This window comes from Urocampus carinirostris, chromosome 12 (assembly GCF_059441175.1).
Source record: "Urocampus carinirostris isolate Australia breed hairy pipefish chromosome 12, RoL_Ucar_1.0, whole genome shotgun sequence".
Taxonomy (NCBI): Eukaryota; Metazoa; Chordata; class Actinopteri; order Syngnathiformes; family Syngnathidae; genus Urocampus; species Urocampus carinirostris.
In genome coordinates, this window is record NC_142360.1 from 17,386,408 (window position 1) to 17,403,715 (window position 17,308).

Below are 17,308 nucleotides of genomic sequence, written 5' to 3' on the forward strand. Positions count from 1 at the left end.
GTAGTTGTTAACATGTGACTTTTTTTTAGCTTTTTGGTCTTTTTGACTCCTTAAATCAGTGAGATGGAAGAAATAATCCAACCCAGAAAGACAAACACAGAAAAGGGAGATAGGGGGGTGTCCTCTGTTTTTATATTCCGCCTGGTTGTGATTTCCAAAGAGCCATTATTCACTAGTTCTGTTGAATTTTTTTTTTATTGTTAGAGCAGTAGAAAAATGTGATGTCCTTTTTCCTTTCCTGCTTCGTGTTCATAGAAAAGAGCAGTAGAAAAATGTGATGTCCTTTTTTTTTACCTGCTTTCTGTTCACAGAAAGACGACTCTCATTTTAAAATCTCTTTTCACTTCTTATAACTTCAGCATTTGCAGTTTTAAATACCTTCCCACACAAGACAAGACCACTTTTTCAATATTCACATGAATGCATTTAGTTTGATTTGTCGTGGAATAAAAATGAAAACTGTCATTTGTTGTTTTTACTCACATAGTGCCTTCAACCTTGCAAGCAGGTGTGGGAAAACAAGGAGATCTTTTCTCTGAAGACCTGCGAGGTAAACAGTTTTTTTGGGTAAAAGTCAAAATTTGGGTTTATCCTTATCTCTTTCTGTACTTTAAATCGTAAAAAAACGAAATTACTTATCACTATAAAGTATTACTGAACACAAACCAATTATTCTCTCAAACAAGGTATTGTGAATGTGTTTAAATGAAGCATGACCAACTTAGATGCCAAGGTGCTTAACTTGTTTGGGTGTTTGGGCATTTGCGTTGGCCATGGTCCAAAAATGTTTGTGTGTGTGTTTTTTTTGCTATTTTTTCCCTTTTTTATTTTCCTTGTGAATGTAAGTGTTTGTCTTGCTGCCGGTCACCCCTCTAGAGGGATATGACCAAACTTAAGAAAAAGGTCTACTTCAAGAAGAGTCTAAACACCAAACCCCAAGAAAGATGAAAAAAGAAGAGTTCAATCTAAGAAATCCACATACTTGCACGCTCATGAACGAGCTGACTGTGGCTGCAATAATGACATGTGCCAGGAGATGGCAGGAGAGAGAGGAAAGTTCCAAATTCAGTACAACTCCTTTATGGATTGTCCTGGTTAATAACCATAACGGGCAAATATTTTTTTGTTTTTGTGTTTATTGTGTTTTAGTTTCTCAGCAATTTTCAGCAGCATATTTGTCAATGATCAACTACAAGTTGGTATCATTTGTAGTAAAAATATTTGTCTTCTGTGATTTCTACAGAAGCAGACAGAGTGTGTAACCAGCAGCGAATTTTTGTCATCTTTGCGGTCATCCAGACAAGGTGAATGCGTTCCACCTCAGCGTGCGAACGGTTTTGCGGCTGCCTGCGTGGAAAGTTGTTCTGTTGACCGACATTGTCCTGCAACCAAGAAGTGTTGCTTCAACGGATGTGGACACACGTGCCAAACACCAATCAATCTTTACAAAGGTAACGCCCGCCCTAGTCATTTTCTTGCTTCTCTATCTAGCCATATTTAAAAGACATGTTTTCAACAGGTTAATATTTCAAACAATGGAATGAACTACAAAACTAACATTATACTAATTAGTATTTAGTTTGAAGGGTGATAATGTTGATAGTTTACAGTAGTAGACACTCAAAAAAAGTAGCGAAGACAGTGATAAATTTGGAACTTGCAAGAAGAACTGTTTTGGTGGTGATGGACCCAAGTGGGGCAAGCAGGAACTGGAGGCAAGGGCGCTCAAAACTAGGACAACAGTACCAAACAAAAAAGTGGGTACAAAGTAATTTAAAAAAATGACCAAACAAGAAACCAGAAACAAAAACCCTGGTAACAGACTGTAGGCTTAAAGTTGCATGGAAATAGCAAAGACTCGACTAGTCTGATGTTTAAAATATCTTTATAAATGGTTCAAAATAACTTGGCACAGGTGTGTGGTGATTGGACACAACTGTGCCCAGTTCAAGGTTCGAGCCCTCTGGTGTTAGGAGACATATCAGACCCGAACAAGAACAGGGGAGGACTCAGTAGGGTCTCGGGGGGTCCTGGAGCCCATCTCAGCTATCATCAGGCAGTGGGCAGGGGACACCCTGAACTGGTTGCCAGCCAGTCGCAGGGCACATCGGGACGGACAATTCGCTCGCTCATTCACACCTAGGGACGATTCAGACCGGCCAATTAACCTGACATGCATGTTTTTGGAATATGGGAGGAAACCGGAGTGCCCGGAGGAAACCCACGCAAGCATGGGGAGAACATTCAAACTCCACACAGGAGGTTCGATCTCATGACCTCAGAACTGTGCCGCACACACGCTAACCACTGCGCCTCCGTGCTGCCCCCCTATAGGTCAGTGGTTCGCAAATAGAGGGGCATACATTCTTTAGCTCCTCCTAGTGGTAAGAAAAGTCATTGATAAAAAGACACTTAATTTATAATAAGCCAAAGTACATAACCTACATAATCATATAAACGTGCATTTTAATGTAACTAAATAAAAAGCCACAAATTATGTTTTATTCAATTTTCGAAGAATCCAAAAGTGTTCTTTTCCTCCTGCAGGTGTTCCTTTGAAACCCCGCCGAGATATGAGCTTTGCTGAAGATCCGACAGGTCGCCTGAAAGTAATGTGGGTGTCGAAGTATAACGTCAGCGTCGAGCCGGTGGTTTATGTACTCCAGTCCCGCTGGAACAAGGGCATCCACCCCAGTGAAGAAAATGTGTCTCAGTGGATCACTGTTTCCTTGGTAAATAACCCAGGCCACCTTTGATAAATCCTGCAAAAAGGTTACCCTTTTAACAAGTCTGGAGATAATAGACAGTTTCCACTTCATCATTCTACCTTTTCTTTGTTGACTTAACCTTTTCCCTAGCCTGTCAGATGCGCTGCCAGGAAAGACTTTTCTCGTGATGTATAAGTGAGTGTGTGTGTGTGAACTGAGTGTTGGCATGTGCGTGCGCCTGTGTGAGGTTAAGTAAACAAGCTGGTCCTAAAAAGGAACCGCTAGTAACCACATCGTTCCAGGGACTGACTCTGAATGACCGAACGGTCATTTTGGGCTTGCATAGATGACGGCTCGTGTCTGCGGGTGCACATTCTCGATCCCCGAGCCAGCTGTTGTACACAAATGGAATCTTGTCACCCATAAATCAGGAAATTTTGGGTTGTTTTTTATTACTTTTGTCTGACATAATTTCACTTTATTGTCACATCAGTGATGTGCAGTAAGGGGAGGCAGGTGAGCTTATGCCTGTAACTCTGCCTCGACATCCAGGTCAGTTTGTACCTGTACCCCTCACGGCCGCCTCAGTCCCACCCTTAGTCCGGGCTTGGCCGCAGCCGGGTCTGGGGCCAGTCCCCCAGAGGTCCCAGTGTGGTTTGGTTGCCCCTGCAAACCAAACCTTAGCAGCCAGGTATGCAGAGTATTAGCGTCCCTGCCCTCACGGCCGGGTGGTGTTGAACGCCAGGGTCCGTCCCGCCTTCCGCGCCTGTATCATAGAACAGGTTTTAGAATGCTCTTAAATTTAATTGGATGTTGTCTTGAAAAGGTCTTAAAAAGTTTTAAACTTGTATGGAAAAGGCCTGAGGGAACCCTGTAAACACCCTTAAAGAAAATAATGATGAAAGTTGGCCTTTTAGATTTATCCAATGCCAAATTGAAATACTGTGAGATTTTTGGATTATTTGCAGTCGTTCCTTTGTTTTCTTTCATTTGCAGTTATAAGTTCTTTGCTACTATTATATAGCTACTGTTTTGTTTTGGAGATAAGTGATGACAGCCAACACATTAGTTTTCTAAATGTCTTGACAGCAAATAATTAAAACTCACAGAGGACAGCATATTTACATTTTCACTACATTGAAAAATAAAAGTCCCTGAACTGTTGATATATATTGTAAATACATTTTATTTTACCTTGCTTCACATTAGTATATTTGCAATATTCTGTGGTCCGCCCAGCCCTTTGAGACTCTTTGTGATTAAGGGCTATACAAATAAACATGACTTGACTTGACTTGACTAGAGGACAATGCCCCAAATCCCAGAACGTCTCAGTGAACCTTTATTTAAACAGACACAGAAGCTTACTTGTCATTGCTCATATATTTGATGTGTTTTTTTAGACCCTTTCTCAGGAGGCGCTGCTGTCGGATCTGCGATCCCAACGTTGGTATCAGTTCAGAGTAGCGGCAGTAAACAGTCAAGGCAGCAGGGGCTTCACCACACCGAGCAAGCACCACATCTCTAGCAAAGGTTTGATGTAGAGCTAGGAGCCATGGTGTATTTGTGACAAAAAATTTCAATATTTTCTCTTGAGATACTTTGCAACATTTTGGCTACATGTCACTTGCTACAAGACAAAAAAAGAGCAAGATGAAAAAAACTACTCACCATACACACATAAACCAGTGTCTGAAATAATATCTGCCCGGACACCCAGGACGTGCATCTTTTACATCGGGCGTACAACTTCCAAAACGTCTCTGCCCGGGTGGCCGACAACATTTTCAAGATTTTTATTTTTTTTTCAAATTGAACGTTTGCTTTATTTCGATTTTCAAATCTTCGTTCGGTTTAGAAATTTCGTAATTTCGGTTCGTTTGGCAATTCGCATACTCGGCAACTAATCAGAAGCCTGCATCGAATAACTTTGTGCTTCCGGACTTTTCCGAGCGTTATAAGGTCGTACATTTGCATATCATTTTCCAAAGTAGACGGACAGAGAACACAAGAAAAATGGATAGGTGGTCAAGCCAAAACCTCAGCCCCAGAAGAAATATTCAAAAGAAGCTAACAACATTTATGACGCTACAAAACGTATACGTACATTAAAAGCATCGTGGAAAGAGGAGTTCACGTGGTTTGCAGCAGACAATGCACCGCAAACATTGCATGAATGAAGATGAGTAAATACAGGTACATACTAATGGCAGATGGAACACAGCGATGTCATATACATGCAATGAATGTTATAAGTAGATCTATAACAAACTTAATTTTAAAGTGTTTTTTCGTTAAATATTGTTATTGTCAATCCTTAATACTTTGCAACAATGTTTTTTTTCAGCGATGAGTCATCTTATTGTGTTTCAAGTTGTGAAAAATGGGGCAGACAACTCTATGGCTGGGCAGGACACCTTTCAGAGTTGTCTGCCCTGGTGTACGGTAAATTTTTGTCATGAGTTTCAGACACTGCATAAACATAAACATAGTTCAGGGTTCACTGACCCCTTAACCACCTGGGTCGTCAAGGCACCACTTCCTGTGGTATGTCTTGGGCAAGTACAGCATGACGGCGCCCATCCCTCTCCGGGCGTTTTTTCTGGGTAGGGAATCACTCCCCCACCTCAAACAGATAGTTCTGGTTTCCATGTACCAGTACTGGTTTCCATGGTTACCAGAAACGGGAGAAACCACCTGATCTGACCCAGATACAGCACTTTCATAATCTGGTCGCCGTTTTTTTATTTTGCTTAATGTATATCTAAGGCCAATTTCCTTTTGCTGTTATGATATAAGTGGCTGAGCATGTCTGCATTTGAATTCAGGATAACTTGTACCCTCTAAAAGGACATTCTGCATTATTTGACCTCTAGATGTCCGAAAACAGACATTGAACTGAAAACAAGTGCTATAAAGCATGGGTAAGAATACAAACGACTGAGACCCAAAGTGACCGCACCATTTTTTGGCCTTTTACAAGGTTTTTGTTTTTTGGGGGTACCCGTAACAGCAAGATTGTGGATAATAATGTCAGCTCTCTTCAGTTGAGTCTCATGTTATGCAAGATAAATTCCAATTTCTTGACCAATTATTTTTGTTTTGGAAAAAATGCACATTGATATGATAGGTCATGTATTTTAGCTTATTATTCAAATCACTCTATGCATTTCATAATGTACAAAGTTTGCTTTACCACTAAGGAGGTGCTAAATTATACTCAATGTCCCTTAGAAATGATTTTTTAAAAGAAGAGATTTTTTAAAAACAAGAACCAAATTACCTGCAAACATAAAAGTAACATTCTACTTAGAAAAAATATATTATTATCTCTCTCTTAATTCATTTTCATAATCTGCTGTTAAACGTGTGGCTGTTGAGCTTTCACTTTTGCTCCACAATTGATCTGTACAGTAATTTTGTGCATTTGTGTGTAAGTGTGTGCATGTATATACAGGTATGTGTTTTTTATCTACATTTGGTACTGGTTCACTGGTTAGACACAAACACTAAGATTTCAAATTTGACTTGATAGCAGCCAGAGTCATGTGTTTTTAATTCATTGGATTGATTCGTCAGGGTGAAAGGGTCGGGGGCTCCAAATCAGGAAGTTTGCAGATATCAAACAGGTTCTTCCTGTGATTTGGGTCTTTTTTCAAAAGCCGACTGTGCCGCTTGCCTTCGGGGATCAGTAGAGAATCAAGAGAATGTGGAAAACTGAACGTGTCTGGTCTTTGTCATGTAAAATACAAGACTGGATTGAACAATCATAAAAGAATCCTGTGAGAAACAGCCCAACATTCTATATACATGCACACAGAAAGAGACAATATATTAAATATTAAACTCGAACTCAAGAATAGAGGTCAGAGCCTCTGGCCAATGAGAGACAGACCATGAGGTCTGCTTCAATCGGATACTTTTTGTCATTAATTAAATACAGCACGGGCTATAAGCTCCTAATGAGAAGCAGGCTGTTTTGAGAGAGCCATGACCTACCGGTTTGTTCTTTGAGAAAAACTTTGACTACTGAAGGTTTTATTGTCATGCTTCTCCGGTCATGTTATCCTTTGATACCATTGGCTTAGTTAACTCCAAGGACAAAGAGGAAATTAGTTTTTCCTCTTGTCCAAGGCCATATCAGGACTTTATTGCATATTTCCAACTTATTCCAGGATTCACTTACGACTTAGGCCACTTTTCAAGTACTTCATTATAAAAATGTTTGCTTAATAATCCTAGCACATTCTTATCTTATATTTCTCTTTTAAGTCTTTATTACGGTTACCCAGGTTTTTTCTAATCTCGTTCCAAACAATGTTCACATTTCAGTTTAGGTAGAACTTTTTGTTGTCAAACTGTATCAACTTTGGTCAATGAGTTGGATAGTTTTAAACATAATATTTGACTTAATGATGGCCAGAATCCATGTAACTTAAGTGAAATTTATTTGACCAGTACATGTTACTGTGAGGTCCAGTGCACAAACTTAGTGAAAAAAGTGACCTAAACGCACCAATATCCATCCATCCATTATCTGCACTGCTTATCCTCAGTAGGGTCGCGGGGGTGCTGGAGCCCATCCCAGCTATCTTCGAGCAGTGGGCATGGTGCACCCTAAACTGGTTGCCAGCCAATCACAGGGCACACAGGGACAGACAATTTGCTAGCTCATTCACACCTAGGGACAATTTGGACCAGCCAATTAACCTAACATGCATGTTTCTGGAATGTGGGAGGAAATCGGAGTACCCGGAGGAAACCCACGCAAGCACGGGGAGCATATGCAAACTCCACACAGGAGGTTCAATCTCATGACTTTAGAACTGTGCCGCACACGCGCTAACCACTGCGCCGCCGTGCTGCCCTACGCACCAATATACTTATATTTTTTTGTCCAGCCTTTTGAGGATTTTGGACACCAGTAGCAGCAACATGACAGACAATTATATCGATCTTTAGGTGAGGCTCGTATTACGTGAAATACATGCCTATTTCTCAACCTACAAGTATTTAAAAAAATGCATGCTTATATGATACTTTGTGTATTTTTGCTTATTATTTAAAATCAATACTGGACTTTTCAGTGTTTTTTTACGCTAGGAGGCGCTAAATGAAACACAAAGTCCCTTCAAATGACGACAAAGGCCTTAATGTGAAATACACTGACAACTGACTCCTTCTTAAGAAGAAAACTAAAAAAAAAAAAAAAAAACAAGGATAAAAGCAAGCGCATACACAAACACGCACATATGCAAGCACATGCACACGCATGCATATACCAACAAAGACACATACAAAAATCAAGAAAAGGATTACGCAAATAAAAACTACACAAAAAGATACCATGCAAAGACGTAAAGCAGGGATGTTAAATTTATTTTCATTGAGGGCCACAAAAGCAAGGAGCAGATGTAACTTATGAATGTAACTAAATGTCAGTGCTATGTAAAGTAAATGTACCCACTCCTTTATTAACATTTCAAAATAACTCTGAATTTATTTTTTATTTAAATCACAATATATATATATATATATATATATATATATATATATATATATATATATATATATATATATATATATATATATATATATATATATATATATATATATATATATATATATATATATATATATATATATATATACAGTGATGCCTCTACATATGAGCCACTCAAACTATGATAAATTCAAGATAAGATGAGAAAAAGATGAAGAAAAAGATGAAGAAAAAGATTAGAAAAATCTAGATCGACATCTGAGAAAAAGGTTTTGCAAATTCCAAGTCAATAATGTTTGAAACCTGGGCTTTATAGTCATATTATTATCATCTTATCTATTCCATTGCTTTTTTTGTATGTACAATTACTATTTTATCCTATTTTTAGTGATCAGCAAGATATGTTTATGAGCTATTTTGTCACCACCGGAACAGGCACTGGACCCAAATGCGTAACATTTCACACAATGCTTTATTAAGGGATCGGGGAAGTCAGGGTGAGAGGAAAAAGATAGCAATCTGGTGCTTGCTGAACAGGAGGAGCGGGAAGTCCTCGCGAACACATTGGGTCATAGATCGGAACAAGTCGGGCAGCCGGGACGAGAGACAGAGCGTGGAAGCCAGGGATCAGGGATCAATTCAGGAAACAGAATAGGGCAGGATACGTGTAGCCGGGACAGGAGAATGGAGCTTGGATCGGGGATCGATACAGGAAAAAGAATCAGGATATGGGTAGCCGGGACAGGGGAACGGAGCTTGGGTCAGGGATCGATACAGAAAACAGAATCAGGATACGGGTAGCCGGGACAGGAGAACAAAGCTTGGGTCGGGGATCAATACAGGAAACAGAATCAGGATACGGGTATCCGGGACAGGAGAAAGAAGCTTGGGTCTGGGATCGATACAGGAAACATAATCAGGATACGGGTAGCCGGAACAAGAGAACGGAATTTGGATCGGGGATCGATACAGGAAACAGAATCAGGATACGGGTGGCCAGGACTGGAGAACGGATCGAGGATCGATACAGGAAACAAGTCGTGATCAAAAGGGGAGCTAGAGTCAAAAGTGCTTGCCTTGCATGTGCTGAGGTTCGCAGCTAGACTGACAGGGAGACTGACGAGAATGACATGCTTAAATAGGAGGAGGACTCGAGAACGAGTGGCAGCTGGGGCTGAACAAGTGAGCGCAGGTGAGGGTATTTGGCAAATCTTGACATATTTGTATTTAACTTGCATGCTTTTGAGTGGCCGGGAACAAATTAATTGATTATCAGTTACTTAATATCAGGAAAAGTTGCTCGAATTCTGAGCAATTATAGAAAAGAGCACAATTTAAGCTCGTATGTAGAGGTATCACTGTGTCACAAAATAACAAAATGTTTTAGACATTTTTAGGATAATGTATTTTTCAATTCCACTCATCGGCATCAATAAAAATACTAGTCTCTAATGGCACTGAGCAGTCACTTAGTGAATATTATAGTTGACAGGCATCGTGGGAAATATAGATTTTGGTCCAATCCCTCTTTTGACCTGTCTATTTTTAGACGCACAGACATTTTAAGCTCTCAGGGCCCACACAAAATGATGTGGCAGGCTACATTTAGCTCGCAACAATGAGTTTGACACGTTTGAGGTAAAGGCTTGTGCGGACACAAGAAGAAACCAAAGAATGTACAAACAAGAAAAGAAAACACAAAAACTGATGCGAACAAGAAAAATGTAGCAAAGAAGGAGAAAACACTCAGAAAATCAAGCAAACATTCCAATAACAAAAAGATTGCAAAGGGGAAAACGCTACACAAAAAGAAAATCACAAGCAGAAATACAACTACCCAGACAGGGAAAGCGTAGCAACCCACAGAAGAAAAACGCGAATAAAACAAAAAAAATGCAAACAAGGAAAAATATGTATTACATAAGAATACCAGACAGAAAAAGAGTGCAAATAAGAAAAGAACGCGAAAAAACGATGCAAACAAAAAAAAGGAGGATTAAGACTTTTTTGGACAAATTTCTTTTCGCTTTAAACCTGACATTAATCTGAATGACAAAATGTTTTTTTTTCTCTTTCTTGCTACAGATCCTTCACCTCCAGAATCTCCAATGAATATTCGAGTGAGCAACCAAACTCTGGTTGGCATCAACTCACCAGAAAGGTATTCAACAAATAGATCAATACTAAACGTCTCTTCTGTGCTTTTGATCAGTAGTGTGTTAAGATCTGACATACCTCCTACAACAAGAGGGCCCCAACCGGTGTTTGAACTGGGCACAGGTGTGTCCAATTATCACACACCTGTGCCAAATTATCATGAACTTTTAAAATATACATTTTTCATCAGAAAACTTTCTCGGGTCATGTTAAGTTCTCCTGTCATCCTCATCCTCGTTGTCATTTTCATATCCTTTCACTTTTCTCCACGTATTTTCCAGTTCCAGGTTTGGTCTTTGTTTTCCTGTTTGGACTTGGTCAGGTTTAATTTTGGTTGGACATGCCATCTGCTTTGTGCCTCCTTGTTCAGTTTTTGATTTAGTCCTAGTTTTGTTATTGAATGCAATCACAGTGTTTACAGTTCCTGCCTCCCCCTCAACTTAATATAGTGACTTATTTCCCTCATTCCATTTTGACTTTTCCAGACAGTTATTTTTATTTAGGATGTACCAATGCAATTCCAGCACAGCTAACAGACAAAATCTATGTTTTTGATACAAATTTCATCAAATTTAAAGCTACAGTGCCTTGCAAAAGTATTGCCCCCAAGAACTTGACATCGACATCCCCATATTTCAAGCTTCAAACATAAAAAAAACGAAAAATATTTTCCAAGAATCAACATGTGAGATATGTGAAAAGAAATCAAATTCAACATTTTAAATTGTGCTAATAAATAAATAACAACTGAATAATAACTATAGATGTTGCAAAAATATTAGACCTTTTTAGTTGATACTTTGTACAACCTCCTTTTGCTGCGATCACAGCCACAAGTTTTGCACATGAAACAGTACTCTTTGCCAATTCTTCCTTACAAACCAGCTCAAGTTCCTTAAGGTTTGTGTCATGATTACCGATGTGAATTACCTGTGCTCGCTATCTTGGGGCCAACTGCCTCGGACTCTGATTGGCTCCCTGTCCCTATTTATACCCACTCATATCTGTCCCCTTTTGTCAGCCCTTCTGCAAACTTTTCGACCCTAACACCCACCTGTTTTTTGCTCCCGTCTGTCTCCCGGCTTCGACCCGCTTTTTGATCCTGACCACGTCTGCTCTCCCGTCCCGGCTTTCGACCTCTTTTTGTCCTCGACTACGTCTTCTCTCCCTTCCTGACTTAAGACTCGCTTATGACCCCGACCACGATTTTGCTCTCCTATCCCGGCTACTGACATGTTTTTCCGTTACCGACACCGCCATCGCTCGCCACGGAAGATCCACTTCCGCGTTCAGAGCGACCTGCTTTTCACGTCCAGCAATCACCAGATCGTGGGCGCAACCCTTTCTCGTTCTTCCAATCAAACTTTTGAGAAACGCAAGCCAAGTGGGTCCTGTCTCCGTTCTGGTCCTGACAGTTTGAGGGTGATTGTCTGTGCACAATTTTTTTATATCTTTCCACAAATGCTCTATATGATTAAGGTCTGGACTTTGGCTTGTCCATTCGAACACTTTTGTACTGTCAGTTTTAAATCATTCAATTTCTTTGTGTTTAGGGTTGTTTTCCTGTTAAAAGGTGAACCTGGCCCCATTCTTATGTCTCTTGCAGGTTTCTTCAGATTTTCTGCCAGAATCACCCTGTATTTGGCCTCATTCACCTTCCCATAAACTTTCTTTCCAGTCCCTGCTGAAGAAAATAAACCCCAGAGCATGATGCTGCCATCACCATGTTTGACAGTGGTAATGGTAATTTCCGGTGATGTGCAGTAACGTAACGCTTTTCATTCAGCCCAAAATGTACAATTTTGGTCATCTGACCATAGCATCTTGTTGCACATGTTATTTGTGTCTCCCATGTGGCTTCTTGCAAATGCCAAACGGGCTCTTTAATGGAATACTTCAAAAAGGGCTTTCTTCTAGTATGACTAATAGTTGTCTTATGAACAGATTGTCCAATCTCAACTGTCTATGCCTGCAGGTCATCCAATGTGATCGTGGCCTCACTTGGTTAATTCTCTTTGTTTGGGCCAAAGGTTTGGAGGGACGGGAAGGTCTTTGTAGGTTTGCAGTGGTTTTATGCTCGCTGATATTAACTTTTGATATTAACTGAGACTTAATGACACACTGTTGCACTCTGCTAGTCATCAGGGAACTTATGGAGTCAGTTGGCTGAGCTAAGAGAACAGGGGGCCAATATTTTTGCAACACCTACTTTTCTGTTTTTTTTCTTTGTAAATAAAACATAAATGTTGAAATAATCTTCTTCCACATCCTGTCTCACATATTATTCTTGTAAACATGACAATTGGCTAATTTTTTTCTAAATTAAAATCATTGCTTTGCTGTAATGATCAGTACAAAGTATTTAAAGAGGGACCACCAACCGGGCCTGCCAGGATCTGCTTCTTCACAAAGTTTTCTGGTGGGGATCTTTGAAGAAATATCCCCACCATCCTTTTTCATCCTGATTTGAGGTCAGATGGACAGCTTTTCTCAATGCGCCCCCTCCTGAAACACCTAGTCGTCGCTTACAATTTCCTCAAAGTCATCAAAGTTGTTATTTTATAGCCTCTAAACGACTTTGTCTGGTGTAGTACATTCAGAAAAGGCCTTCTTCAATTTACCTCGACCTCACCTTTCCACCCTAGTTGCTCATGTGGCCAGCAAAATCTCCAGGAGACACACTTTGCAGCACATACTCCAAGCAATCTAGGAGGGCACTACCAATTTTTCTTGGTGTTATAAATAACAGCTAACACTTTGCAGTTACAGTATATTCCAATAACCAAATCTCTATAGTGCCTCTCAAATTTGATGTCTGAGCTGCTACTGGTCCAAAAGGTCAAATGAAAACTCAAAAGCCACAAAAATGTTGACAAACCAAGAGCAGTTTCACAGTAACAATGTTGCCTTCAATCTTTTTCAAACTTTATTTTTGATCAACAAAAACAAACTATAATCACACAACCACCACATCGCAAACCACAGGGAAAAAACACTATAAAATAAAAATGCGGAAAAGGAGACGAAACATTACACCAAAGAAACGGAAAAATAACCTAGTACAAACACTTACTTTAAAACAGGGCATCAAATTAACACATTAACTGACACTATTGTTAAACATCTAATTTACCAGCACGCATGAAGCCGTCAGAAGAATGTAGGAACATATAAAATAAGCCCATTTCTCAGTTCAGTGTTTGTCCGGGGCTATCTCGGGATTGTGCACAACCTCTATGCACAGGCACATCTTAGTACGATTAAATGGTTATCCTTTATTAGGGCAGAGTTCGTCACACAGAAAATCAGGCAGCTGGGTAACATGATTCAGAACACAGGAGGCAGTAAAGCCTTATCAAATAGACAGGAGAAAGGTTTGAAGATCAAGTGAGTCCAGGCAGCGAAGTCAATAATCCAAAGGTTCTTCAGGCGGTGTTTGTAGTCAGGGAGGTCAGGCAGGGGTTTGGTACACGAGCGCTCTGACTGGGGTGACGATTAAAGCAATGAACTTGCAAGGAACCAAGAGGACAGAGTACTAAAAAAGGAAAGTTGACATGTTTTGAGAGGGGGGAAAACCACAAGGAAATAAAGACTGCTGTGAGGAGGAAAATAGAACCCGGAAGTGAGTGACCAAAGAAGCTAGGGGCAAGCAAGAGTGAAGAGAGAGCGAAAGAGGAACAGAACTCAGTGTACAGGGTCATGTCAGTGTTCTCGTCTCATTTGCAGGTAATTTTGCATCGGATATCTTTCAAATAGAATTTTGACCAGTTTATATTATTATTATTTTTATTATTATCATTATTATTATTAAAAAATAGTGGAAAAAAAACGTTTTCAAATTCATATTAAAATCACCTTTCACTTATGCTAGTTCCCAGGGGGGAAAAAAAACAATTGTACATTAAACTCTGCTGATTTTAAGTATAATTTTTCTCATTTTAAGATTAATTAACTCGTTCCACGAGTAAAATAAATACATTACTTAAAGGGAAAGTGTGTATCATTAAGCACCTCCTCGTGGTAAAAAAACAGCTCATGCATATAGTCTAAATATCCAGCCATGTGAATTATATGCAGCGCTTGTTTATATGCAGTGCTTGTGTTTCCCCACAATTCCCCACAATTCGTCAAGTATAAGGTACAGTACCAAGTACGGAGAGCATCCTTATTAAGGAATTGATTTACCTTGTTCAAAACTGCTGGAACCCATCCCAGCTATCTTCAGGCAGTGGGCAGGGGACACCCTGAACTGGTTGCCAGCCAGTCGCAGGGCACACAGAGTCGGACAATTCACTCGCTCATTCACACCAGGGACAATGTGGACCGGCCAATTAACCTGAAACGTTTTGGAACGTGGGTAGAAACCGGAGTGTCCAGAGGAAACACACGAAAGCGCGGGGAGAACATGCAAACTCCACACAGGAAGGTTCGATCTCACGACCACAGAACTGTGCCGCACACATGCTAACCACTCCGCTGCCTTGCTGCCGTTCCGTATAATCATTGTCACCAAAAAGTATGTTGGGGTCTTCTGTGAATAGAATGACCTTAAGTTCTTGACACACTGCAAAAAGACATTGTGACCTAATTAAGTTAATCAATTAACTAATAATTAACATCATATGAGTGATGGGCCTGAAGAAAACTGGAATTTTCATATTTTTTTGCAAGGACTGAGCAGGTCTTCTCTCTCTGATTTTTTGGGTGGGTGATTATCCATCCTTCATTTTTATTTGTTTTTTATTCTTTGTGTCACCCAATGAGGAGCACTGAATCCATCCAAGGATCCTGGAGTATCACCGGACAAAAAGTAAAAGAAACAAATAATAATGACAGCTGGATAATTTTAAAAAAGGGAAGTTCGTGGAGCCTGTTTGCCTGTTGGCATAATGACAACCCGTGTCTCACTGCGTGTTCAACTTCTGGGATTCGGACCGAGTATTCGAACGCAGAAGAAATAAAGCTGGAGATAAGCTGTTCAGTCGAGGACATTTACTACAAAGTTACAAAATAAAATTAGAACAGAGTGCACTCTGAAACAATTGATCGGGGCAGCGCATTGTTATGACTACGGGGAGTAAATACTTCATCAAAACATGTCGATAAATATAATGTTTATTTATAATAACTAAATTATGTGATTATCAAAGTAACAATGTTAAGAATAAATAATAAAACATCACTGGAAAACTCATGTGAGAGTGACACATTTTAATAATCTAACAATCTCGGCCCGAGTTTGAATGTAATGATTTACATTTTAGGCCAAACCCGACCCGAAATGTATCTGGGGCTCGGGCTTAAGATCTTACCTCTCGCAAGAATGTATTTTTTTCAATGTAGCTAATTATTTTTCTCGTTTTAAGTAAAATTTTGTTATTTTACCACCCGTGGAATATTTTTTTTGAATTTTTGTCAAGTAATGAACAAGTTCCAATTAAGTACTGCACTTTTTTTCGCTGATTAAGGGCAGCCTACCTTTATGTGTGCTGTGCTTTGACATCTGGACCTCTTTCAATAGGTCAGAAGGAAGCAAGACCACCGTGGCCATCTTTCTACACTGGGACCCCCCTCAAGATGGAGATTTGCCAGTTCACAACTACAGAGTGACCTGGAGTCCTCGCTTTAGGCTGCATAGGCACCCGTACATGCAGCATGAATTACATAACATGCGCAAGAAAAGAAGAAACAGCAGAGTTACTCAGGGGGTAAGGACATTTTTCCTACATTTGGTCACACCAACTACATTAAGTAGTTATAGATGAGCGAGACTAGACATTAGTGGTAATCGGATTAAATTTAATCTAAGTATGTTTCCTCATCTAACCTCCTATGTGGAGTTTGCATGTCCTCCCCGTGCTTGCGTGGGTTTCCTCCCGGCACTCCAGTTTCCTCCCACATTCCAAAAACAAGCATGTGAGGTTAATTGGTCAGTTCAAATTGTCCCTAGGTGTGAATGATCGAGCGAATTGTCCCTGTGTGCCCTGCGACTGGCTGGCAACCTGTTCAAGGTGTCCCCTGCCCACTGCCTGAAGATAGCTGGTATGGGCTCAAGCAACCCCGCGACCCTACTGAGGATAAGCGGTGCAGGTAATGGATGGGTGGATGTTTCCTCATGATAAGCAGCAAGGCTTTATGACAGTGTGAGATATTTGTGTGTGTGAATCAGGACCTCCACCCGTCCTACCTCAGGGACAGTATACCAAACCTTACCCGTCCTCATATAGAGGACCTACTATTATACTATATTATACTACTATACTATTATATTATCCTATTATACAGGACCTATACACCCTATTCTAAGGGACACTCCTTAACTTCTATCCTCAGTTTTATAGAATCCGACTGTGTATTTTATAAAAACTTTCCAACACAGTTTTGAAGGCTCCTCTGCTTATTATATTATATTATATTATATTATTTAAACAGCGGTCACCCACAAATCACACAACCGAAAATCAAAGCGCCCATACAATGAGATGAGTTTTCCATCTCACCAATGATACCTGCGGCCCTTTCACCAGGCATCCCTCAGGTCTCAGATATTGATGCAAGGGTCCAGTTCCGGAAAGAGTCTTGAGGCGCCGTGGCCACAGTCTTTTATCTAAGTCTCTGGAAATGTTGGTTAATTTGGATTCCAGCTTGAAGGACCAAATAAATGTTAGGTTCATTGAAACGTTTTTATACCAAAGATACCAAGAAGAAGTGCAGCCCCTTCATTCTTTCGAGCTGGGAGAAGGCTAAGGAACAACCAAACTGAGAAGCTTACTCCTCAGCCCCTGGTGTCCTTCAGTTCCCACAAACATTTTATTTCACTTGGGAGCCCCCTAATTACAATTGTGTCTCCTAGGTTATACGCAACTCGGAGACACTGCAAACTTGTCTTATCTCAGGCTAACATAAGAAAACGGTTTACAAACATCTGAAATTACTATTA

General features: G+C 40.1%; 1 protein-coding gene across 1 annotated transcript in view; it reads left to right on the forward strand.

Annotated features, from left to right (window-relative positions):
* The window catches only part of anos1b (anosmin 1b), a 60,524-nt gene that overhangs the window by 27,606 nt on the left and 15,610 nt on the right, over positions 1–17,308 (forward strand). Inside the window, exons 3-8 of the mRNA XM_088349448.1 lie at positions 488–550; positions 1,244–1,451; positions 2,548–2,732; positions 4,112–4,241; positions 10,297–10,372; positions 15,890–16,076. Coding sequence (XP_088205574.1) covers positions 488–550; positions 1,244–1,451; positions 2,548–2,732; positions 4,112–4,241; positions 10,297–10,372; positions 15,890–16,076 — 849 coding nt within the window. The remainder of the gene's footprint in view (positions 1–487; positions 551–1,243; positions 1,452–2,547; positions 2,733–4,111; positions 4,242–10,296; positions 10,373–15,889; positions 16,077–17,308) is intronic.